At 39.9% G+C, this 9,870-nt stretch overlaps 1 protein-coding gene across 1 annotated transcript; it reads left to right on the forward strand.

Moving 5' to 3' along the window:
- The first annotated feature begins 324 nt into the window (after positions 1 to 324).
- Positions 325 to 5,511, forward strand: LOC127306407 (serine carboxypeptidase 1). Its single transcript, XM_071822830.1, has 14 exons — positions 325 to 696; positions 777 to 922; positions 2,483 to 2,559; positions 2,653 to 2,775; positions 2,851 to 2,953; positions 3,116 to 3,153; positions 3,259 to 3,360; positions 3,479 to 3,562; positions 3,654 to 3,890; positions 4,117 to 4,182; positions 4,260 to 4,381; positions 4,681 to 4,794; positions 5,020 to 5,065; positions 5,231 to 5,511. The coding sequence occupies exons 1-14, from the start codon at positions 551 to 553 to the stop codon at positions 5,312 to 5,314; spliced, it is 1,488 nt and encodes a 495-aa protein (XP_071678931.1). The 5' UTR covers positions 325 to 550; the 3' UTR covers positions 5,315 to 5,511.
- Positions 5,512 to 9,870: the final 4,359 nt, after the last annotated feature.

Below are 9,870 nucleotides of genomic sequence, written 5' to 3' on the forward strand. Positions count from 1 at the left end.
CGCCAGTAGACACATATACAAATATAAGATATAAGATATTGATATAGATATAGGTATGGAAATAAATCGAAGACAACGAAAATTCTGGCTAACTAATATTGCGCATGTAGATACAGATACAAATATAAGATATAAGATATTGATGTATAGATATAGATATGGAAATAAATCGAAAACAGCGAAAATTCCAGGCTCATATGAGATAAATCGAAGACAGCGAATATTGCGCCACCAGCACTACGGCAGCATGCGGGCGCTCGTTCCACCACGCAATCCAAGGGATACGGCACTAACTATGCAGCACTAGGGCAGGGTAGGCGCAGACCACAACGGACAAACAAACCACAGGCGTCATCACAGTGCAGGCGCAGCGCTCCCGGCGTCCCGGGTGCGCCATCGTCGCCACCCATCCGTGGCGTGGACGTCAATTCCGCGATTTCCTTCCTATATATCCCCCCACGCGCGCCCGGCCGGTGCTCAAAGCTCGTCAATCATCACGCCCCCCGCCCCTCACTAGCCTAGGCTAGCTACCAATCATCCACTAGCGACGATGGCGATGGCGGCCACGTCGCTGCTCCTCATCGTCGCCCTCGTCCTCGCCGCGGGCTCGCCACGCTGCGGCGCGGCGCCGCAGGGCGCGCAGGTCACGCGCGTCCCCGGCTTCGACGGCGCGCTCCCGTCCAAGCACTACGCCGGGTACCTCTGCAGCTAGCTAGCCTCACCCCATCTCTTCATCTCGATCGATCTCGGTTTGCTCACGGTCGCTTGCACTGCAGGTACGTGACCGTGGACGAGCAGCACGGGAGGAACCTGTTCTACTACCTGGTGGAGTCGCAGGGCGACCCGCGCAAGGACCCCGTCGTGCTCTGGCTCAACGGCGGCCCTGGGTGCTCCAGCTTCGACGGCTTCGTCTACGAACACGGTGCGTCCACCCATCCATGATCCTCGCCTCCGGTATCTCGCCTTTTGTCCGGCCGGTGTGGGCAAAACGTGGCATTTGTCTCGTCCGTTGCCACTACTACCAGTAGGTGGGGTTGGCTTGCTGTTGCCCAGTCGCTGAGAGGCGGAGATAGATAGAGAAAGCACGACTGCAGGGGAGATGGAGGTGACTGGTTCGCTGGTTTTCCACGACCGAGGCGTAAAGCAGTCAGAGCCGTGCAAAATTGAACAATCAAAAGAATATAAGTATAGGACCGAATATTGGAGGATACATGAATACAACATTTGTTCACAACTATTTGCAAGTGATTTTAGAATTGGATTGAATGTTTGGACGGCTCGGATCAAGCATCCAAGTTGGGTTTTTTTTTATATATTTTTGTAGTAAATATAAAAAAAATCTTAATCTTGTGGTTGTGGCACTGCTAAATGCAAGAATTGAACGTCGTCTTCAAATACCAGAAAGAACACGTCATGAAAAGAAAAATCAAGGAATGAAAACAAAAGTTTGCAAAATCTATATTCTCTCAGTTGTTGTACCTATGCACTCTACTGCAGCTGGTAGCTAGTAACGGAGGGTCGTATCATGATAATCGGTTCCTTGGATTTATCGGCCGTCGGCCTCTTTTTCTATGCCATAGATTTGTCTTTCATGACATATCCTCGAAAAAAAAGGCTTGGGTTGGCAGCACGCGAAATCAGCGACATATAATCAAATGGTTGTATTTTTAGGACAGTTTTCGTTTTTGTTTTTGCGAATTAGTATTTCAAGGACAGCTAATGTCATGGGCCTTGCCGAATATGTATCCTGTGGGCTCTTGGGGTTTTGTGGGACGGTGTATGGTCCTTATGGTGCTGTGAAGAAGATGCAGATGTTTGAGAGGTCGTAGTGTTGAGGCCTTTATTCCATTTCAGTTGCAGCACTTCGAAGGATCTTGAGGAGCCTTGCATGGTACTTACCTATGAACTACGATGGCTGTTGACAGGAACTTAAAACTTGAAATTGAGTTAGCACAATCGTAAAGTTTCTGCCATAGCTGATGTCGCAGCGGGGTTAGATGATGACATATAGTTGGTGACACCAACATAGTGTTTGATGTCCTGTGACAGTGATGGGAAAGACACCAAACATGATTCGTGCCTTGGCTGGTCCACCCAGTCCTAGAATCACTGATGCATTTTCTTTTCTGTCACCCTCGCCCTGCCACACACTGTCGTTCCCTTATACATTGCAGAGGCCATTTAAGGTGCAACGTGTTTCTTAAGAACATATGCCCATATCAATGTTAATATTCTCAGATGGTGATAACATGATTAACATCATCTACAATTACATGTTGGTTTATGTAGCTTGCACGTAGTAATTCAATTAATTTCTGCAGTATAATTAGATAGGACAGGAACGTTTAATGCTTGCTTTTCTTCACTATGTTGCACATATCCAAGGAATTTCCTGTTCAGACATGAATGAAAGCTTTCACTGATCAACTTGAAATTCAAAGTGACCATCAAGTTCATACAATTCATTTGGGTTTACTTTCAGGACCATTCAACTTTGAGTCAGGTGGATCAGTTGGGAGCTTGCCAAAGCTTCATCTTAACCCATATAGCTGGTCCAAGGTTTGGTACTTCTATTGACCCTATGTAATTAGTAACAAACTATTTGATGTTATGTCTAAATTAGAGTAACTTTTTTTTTTTCTTGTGGCTTAGGTATCTACTATGATATACTTGGACTCCCCTGCTGGTGTGGGGCTGTCGTACTCAAAGAATGTTTCAGATTATAATACGGGTGACCTCAAGACCGCTGCGGATTCACATACTTTTCTTCTCAAGGTATACATATTCATGTTAGCATGGTATATTACTATCCTTTATGCAAGATAGCTAAGCTCTGTGACTTGTATGCAGTGGTTTCAAATGTACCCAGAGTTTCTGAGCAACCCATTCTACATAGCTGGGGAGTCGTATGCTGGGGTCTATGTTCCTACCCTTTCACATGAAGTTGTCAAAGGTATGGCTTTTTTACTTTTACTCACCTTCAGCAACAACTAATTACTCCCTCTGAATATAAGATGTTATTAGTACAACCAATATATGAGTATATTGGTTGTGATCTTATATTATGGGGCTGAGGAAGTATTTTGTATCTTGTTTACTGACTAATTATTCACAGGAATACAAGGAGGAGCTAAGCCAACTATAAACTTCAAGGTTATTATACTGATCAGTTTTGTGGGTTTGCTGATTGCAAGCTCTATTGAAATTACTGTCAAAGAAATCTGAGGTCTAACATTTTAGTATGCTCTGTTATGTCAGGGCTACATGGTCGGGAATGGCGTCTGTGACACCGTTTTTGATGGTAATGCTCTTGTTCCATTTGCACATGGAATGGGTCTAATATCAGATGATATATACCAGGTAGTTAATTAGAAATCCCCAGTTTGAGTGTCCGTATTTGATCAGGTTTTCAATTCAATATCCTACTGATATTGGCTTCAAAACATATCTGTAATCACCATATCTATTCACAATGCAGGAAGCTAGTATATCGTGCCAAGGAAATTACTGGAATGCCAGTGGCAATAATAAATGTGATACAGCGCTATCAAAAATTGATTCGGTAAACTAGCGTGTCACCTTTATAAGTGAAAATGCCGTGCTGTTTATGTACTATTCTATTTTTTTGAGACCATGTACTATTTTATGCGCAGTTAATCAGCAGACTAAATATTTATGACATTCTTGAGCCATGCTACCACAGCAAGGTTATCAAAGAAGTGATCCCGCTTAACAGTAAATTGCCTAAAAGTTTCAAAGATCTTGGTGTAACTAACAAGACCTTTCCTGTAAGAACGAGAATGCTTGGGCGTGCTTGGCCTTTGAGAGCTCCTGTAAGAGACGGGCGTGTTCCATCATGGCAGGAAGTTGCCAGTGGAGTTCCATGTATGGTAAGCTAGCGCAAGTGCAGTATGCTGTTTCAAGTTAGTGATATCAGAAAATTTAGGCTTGCAGATTGACTGTTCATTGTTCTTGGCTACACCAAATGTGCTATACTACACATTTTAAATTGCTTTCAATGTCGAATTAAACGTAACTCGTAGAAAATTTCCTTAAATGCAAGAGATAACTACTCGATATCCAATATCTGACAACCTTAGTTTGCTTAATTTGCAGAGTGATGAAGTTGCGACAGCATGGCTCGATAACGATAGCGTCAGATCTGCAATTCATGCCCAATCAGTACGATCATCAGTCAGCATTAGAAGGAACTGAAGTCAATTCCATTTTCTAACTCTTGTTTTTCATGATCATATTAGGTAAGTTCCATTGGCCCATGGCTTTTATGCACAGATGTACTTGATTTCACTCATGATGCTGGGAGTATGATCAGTTATCACAAGAACCTTACAAGCCAGGGTTATCGTGCTTTCATATTCAGGTACACCATGAACCTATAGGATGAGTCTTAGCTTATTTGCGTTGTTGCCTAATGTCCATATTAAACAAAATTTGGCATCCTTAATTTCATGGAGACATTTGACTTGTTCACTTGCTTGTACTGAAAAAAATTCCTAAATGATTCACTAGCATTATCCCTAGAGAGAAGGAAGCCAATTTAACGCCAAATTATTCATGGATTACTACATCCTCTGCTACTCCCTCCGACCCATAATACTTGTCGCTTTAATATTATATATATTCTTATTTTATTAATAATTACTTTTCCATTTCTGTCAGTGGTGACCATGATATGTGTGTGCCTTTCACTGGGAGTGAAGCATGGACTAAATCTGTGGGGTATGGAGTTGTTGACTCATGGCGGCCATGGTTCCTGAACGGACAAGTATCCGGGTACTGAACAATTAGTTAGCTGCTTACCACATTTTATTATCCTATAAGTTGAAGTATCTTTGATACGAATTCACCATTACTTTTGAGGGAAAACTCCAAACCACAAAAACCTCGCTATGTTACTTTTTACTTGGTGTTGTTCAAACTAAGAGCGTATGCTGTGAAATGCCAAGGAAATGAAATAAGTAAATATGATCTACAATCCCTGTTTGTTAAACTTTTCAGGTACACACAAGGATATGAACATGGTCTCACTTTTGCTACAATTAAGGTAGGCATACATTTTCTTACTTGGTCACTGCTGTTAGTAAAATGGTTTCTATCGAATTATTTATTTGAACGCATTATTAACTTAAAATATCAAAGATTCAAAACTTCGAGATTAAAATTCCCTTTTTAACCATACTCCCTGCATTTTGCTTTCTTTTTTTCACAGGGAGCTGGACACACTGTTCCTGAATACAAACCGCAAGAAGCATTGGCTTTCTACAGCCGTTGGCTCGCTGGTTCTAAGTTGTGAAGCTTGTGAACCCAGGTGCCAATAATGGAGAAAATACTTCTGCCTGCAGTCAAGAATTGGGCAAAGCTTGATCTGAACTAAACATAACTTACACACGAAATTATACAGCACAGACTCAAATTTCAAAATAGCCAATGAGAACCATGTGATGTATTCTTTCATGCAAATAATAGAGAAAGTCATCTTTGACTTTGTTTTCATACGGAGATTTTCGTACCCACAAATTGTAAAAGAAACGATGGCATATTTCGGGACGACTGGATACAGAAAGGATAATTTATCAAAATTCAGGCTTGGCAATTTCATAAATCGGAATAGTGGGAATTCTTGCTAATATTCAATGAGTATGGCACTAAGCTACTTTAAGATACTGCATTTAGTCGTAGTCATCATCCAAGCATCATAACTAATTTGGAATACTTTTGAAAAAAATTCGTGCTGGCTGTAAAACTTCACACCATCTCGGTACCCCCCCCCCCCCCCCCCCCTTCAAATACAAACTAGTTGGAACCCTGCATGTTGCGGCGGGAATTAAAGATGGTTTTCATGTATACAAAAAGTAGCAAGCATGGGGTTGCATGCAATTTGCCATAAAAATCTCATGAATGCAATGATACCCTGGACGTTGCTCTAGAACATTAGCTTGCAAAAAACAACAATTATGATGTATACTAACTTTTCATTGTAAAAAAGTCCAATCAACATTTTTTTCTAACTCATTAGTTGTAGCCTTTTAATCAAACATTATTAATGAAAAACAGATTAGATCACATATGTGGCGGGAGAAAGGAGAAAAAAAAAGAAACATAAGCTATGCATAAATTAGTGGAATGATATAGCTTGTCTTACTTTTCCTATTTTTATTATTTATTACTATCAATTGATACTTCAAGACTGTCTTAGCAAGTCACAAGACCTATCACATATCAGCAGCTCATCCATGCACCCTGTCAAACTTAGCACATAAAAAAAATCAAGCGGACATATGCACGCAAGGACAAAACCCAGCAAGCCAAAAATGAAACCATGTGCATGCATGCAAAAGAACATCCACACCGCAGAAATTAAACGCGGGCAACAGAAGACGGCGTGGCAGAGCATGTTGGATCCATCTAGTATAAACCTAACAATGAAAAGGTCAAAAACATTGGCATAAGTTTCAAAAAAGTGTGAGAAAACTGAAACATTTAGATGACTAGTAAGGCACGCAAGTGCGAATTTTGATTTAAAAAAAAGTACAACTTCTTTTGCTGAGTTGGAGATACATCACAAATTTAGTTCTTATACAATTAGGAACATTATACTCGTCGCTTGTATACCTGTTTTTTTTTCACAATTTTCTGAAACTTGGATGTGCGAATTTTTCTAAATTTTCACCTAATGTATTTAAATGGACCATTGTTTAGATTCCCAGTTCTCCTACACGTGATTTTACAGGCGCCGGTACATACCAACATCACATCAACTGTCCAGTCTGCTTTGAGATTGGTGAGTGTTTTGACATTTTGTCTAATATAAAACTACTAACTGAAACATAAGTGAAACTTGTGTAAAATTAAACTGATGCATGTGTAATATTGTGAAACATTTTCGTAAAAAAAGTGAAAGTACTGACATCACTACTGTATGTTTCAGAAAATAATCGTGTTTCAGTTATATTTTAGTTTTATTTCATAATTTTGTGGGAGAACTAAATCAGCACATTGCTGATGTCATTGTTGACATCATTGATGTAGGTACATGCAAATGTAAAAGAGATTTTTGTCCTACACATAGCCTGTTACACGAACATATCTATGTGGGTAGATCATTTGACTCTGAAATATATGCATACAATTCACATATGCAAAATTAATTATGTCATTCCCTCCGATTTATATTACTTGATGCTAAAATGAATGTATCTATAGAATATATATGGATCAGAGGGAGTACATTATCATGCATAAGTTCTGAAATCTCACTCAAGCTGCAGCATGCATGTGTAATAGGAAAGTATCCAAGACCTAGTCCTGGCGGACCATCCTATTTGCAAAACTTATCAACATTATGCGATTTGTTTTTTTTGCCCGTGCCTTGGGTTCACCGAGATTCAGTTTGAAGCAACTAAGCAAGAAGGACTCCAAGGGCAGTAACTATCGTCGCTCGTAAATGAAAAAAAAAGTATAATTCAAAAATCAATAAGAGAACATAATTATACTTCCTCTTGAGTTGTTTAGATTGAAATGTCCAGGTTGCTTTACTCCAGTTGTCCTCTTAGCTAAGCTCCTGTCGGGGCTTTTCTTTCTTGACCATTAGTAGTGAAACTTTCAGACATATACCTTTAAAGTAATACTCCTTCCGTTCTTGAATATAAGATATATATTTTTTCGAGAAGAATTCTAGAATATAGGCTTTAGTGCGACACACCAATTATGTGATTTTTTTAGAGATTTGATTATATTTTCTTATCTTGTGAAAAGTTCTCTATTTTCTCATGTCAAGTGTATAGGGGCAATTCCACCCAAAACTGGTGTAATTTTATCTCAATATGTGTTCCTTAATTTCCGTATCAAAAAATACATGGCTTATATTTAGGAACGGAGGGAGTAGAAGATAGGGACTTGTAACATCCCAAAAATTCAAAACAAAACAAATGAATTTCCCTAGTTCCAAATTTTGGAACCAACAAAAACTTTTATTAAATTAAGTTTGATACATAGTGACCTTGCTTAATTCTTGTGCTATTGCCATATTTGCTTGTTAAAGTAGTTTGAAATAATCTTAAACCCTAAACCTCACCCCTCTTTTCACCATCCTAGTTAAATTAAAATAAAAGGAAATTAAATAAGAAAAAGGCATATGTGCCTATGGCTATTTTGATAAATCTTTACCCTAAGCTCTTTTACTTTGTTTAGAGGTTTGGAAAACCTTCATACACCTTACCTAGTACTTATCAAACCTAATCCAAGTTGTTTCCAAAGAAAATAGAAAGAAACTAAAAATGCCATAGAGGCATATGAGAGTAAAATAGCAAATATATGAATTTAAGAATATTGACCCTAATACATGTTGTGAATGGTGGGATCACTCCTATATACCATTTCAACACTCAACAACACCAATTGGGTCAAGCCAAGTCAAATTAAAACTCAAAGGCAACATATGCATAGAGGCATATGTGACACATAGCCATAATACCCAATTCTTGCCCTATGACTTTAAACCTTGACCAAATGGTGTGAAACCATATCTAAACTTAATATAACACTAAATTGACCCTAACCCATGCCCAAGTAAAGCAAAGGGAACAATTTACAAGAATAATGAAATTTGACACATCACCTCTTATGTGTTATGGCCATTTTTGCAAATCTTTGATCTAGACCCTTTGAAATGGTTCAATGGTTTGAAAATGTTTTTAAACTAATAAGAATCACATTAGAGTCAAGAAAAGTCAAATCAAATGGAGAGAAATCAAATAGTGAGAAAATCCCAATTTCACTCACATACACATAAGGTCAATTTTGCAAATCTTCACCAAAGGCCACCATTGCTTGATCTATTGCTTGTAGAATACTTATATATGATAAACAAACACAAATGCATCAAATAAACCAGAATCAAATCCAAGAAAATCTCAAAACCAACATACATGTGATAATGGTCAAAATTGAGTTTTATAAAATGTTCCTCACTTTACCCCCTGGTTTTGGACTTTTCTTAAACCAAACTTGGTCAACCTTTGCCATGTCATCCAAGACCTTGTCAAGGTGAACAACTTTAATATTGACCACCCATGCTAACTTTGACCAGGTTGACCAGAATAGATTTGACAAGAGAGGACTTTGAAATAAAGAGAAGATAACCCCAAATTTGAATTCTCACAAACCTTCACCAAAATGAACACCACCACCACCATTCCATCACATTAATTATATAAATGAGTTCCACCAAAAATATTTCCAAAATTCCACCAAAATGTTCATGCGGCCATTTCATCGAACAGTTGGCAGGCAACAATCTGAATTCAACATACACTCTAATATCCACTGGTTTTTAGCCTAAACTACTTTTAATTCTTGATGATCATTGCTCCCCTATCACTCCTACACCAAGCCCAGTACTTTCCAAGGTCGATTAAAGCCTATGGAGAGCACAACATCACCATGCCGTACCCATGCCGACCCTCTTGCCACTCATCCTCTCCATCTCTCTCTGATCATTTTCTCTTTGTCAACTAGCTTGCCTACACTAGACCACGCATGCCAGTACCCTCCACGGCCAGAGAAACGCATGGCATTGGCCAAACGTTGCACGCCCAGTACCATGCCGCGGCTCGCCAGTGCACGCGGTGAGCGCGCCCAGACAACGCCCTGGACGCGCCAGTACGCCCCTCGTCTGGACGCTCTCGTCATCCTCTCCCCCTCCACTTGCGCACGCCCGCTCATCACCACACCAGCTACACGCTAGACATGCTCGCTAGCTCGCGGGAGCACCCTAGCCATCGCCATGATCAGAAGCTTGGCCGCCCGTACCGTGGCATGATTAGCATGCGCCCGAGCGATCCCATCGTC

The sequence above is a fragment of the Lolium perenne genome, chromosome 6 (assembly GCF_019359855.2).
Source record: "Lolium perenne isolate Kyuss_39 chromosome 6, Kyuss_2.0, whole genome shotgun sequence".
In the NCBI taxonomy this organism is placed as follows: domain Eukaryota; kingdom Viridiplantae; phylum Streptophyta; class Magnoliopsida; order Poales; family Poaceae; genus Lolium; species Lolium perenne.

What these genes read in the sequence shown, in the direction of transcription:
- LOC127306407 (XM_071822830.1), top strand. Translation starts at nt 551, where the DNA reads ATGGCGATGGCGGCCACGTCGCTGCTCCTCATCGTCGCCCTCGTCCTC. An exon ending in CACATACTTTTCTTCTCAAG is followed by an intron (nt 2,776 to 2,850) that starts GTATACATATTC and finishes ACTTGTATGCAG; the next exon opens with TGGTTTCAAATGTACCCAGA. An exon ending in CGCTATCAAAAATTGATTCG is followed by an intron (nt 3,563 to 3,653) that starts GTAAACTAGCGT and finishes TTTTATGCGCAG; the next exon opens with TTAATCAGCAGACTAAATAT.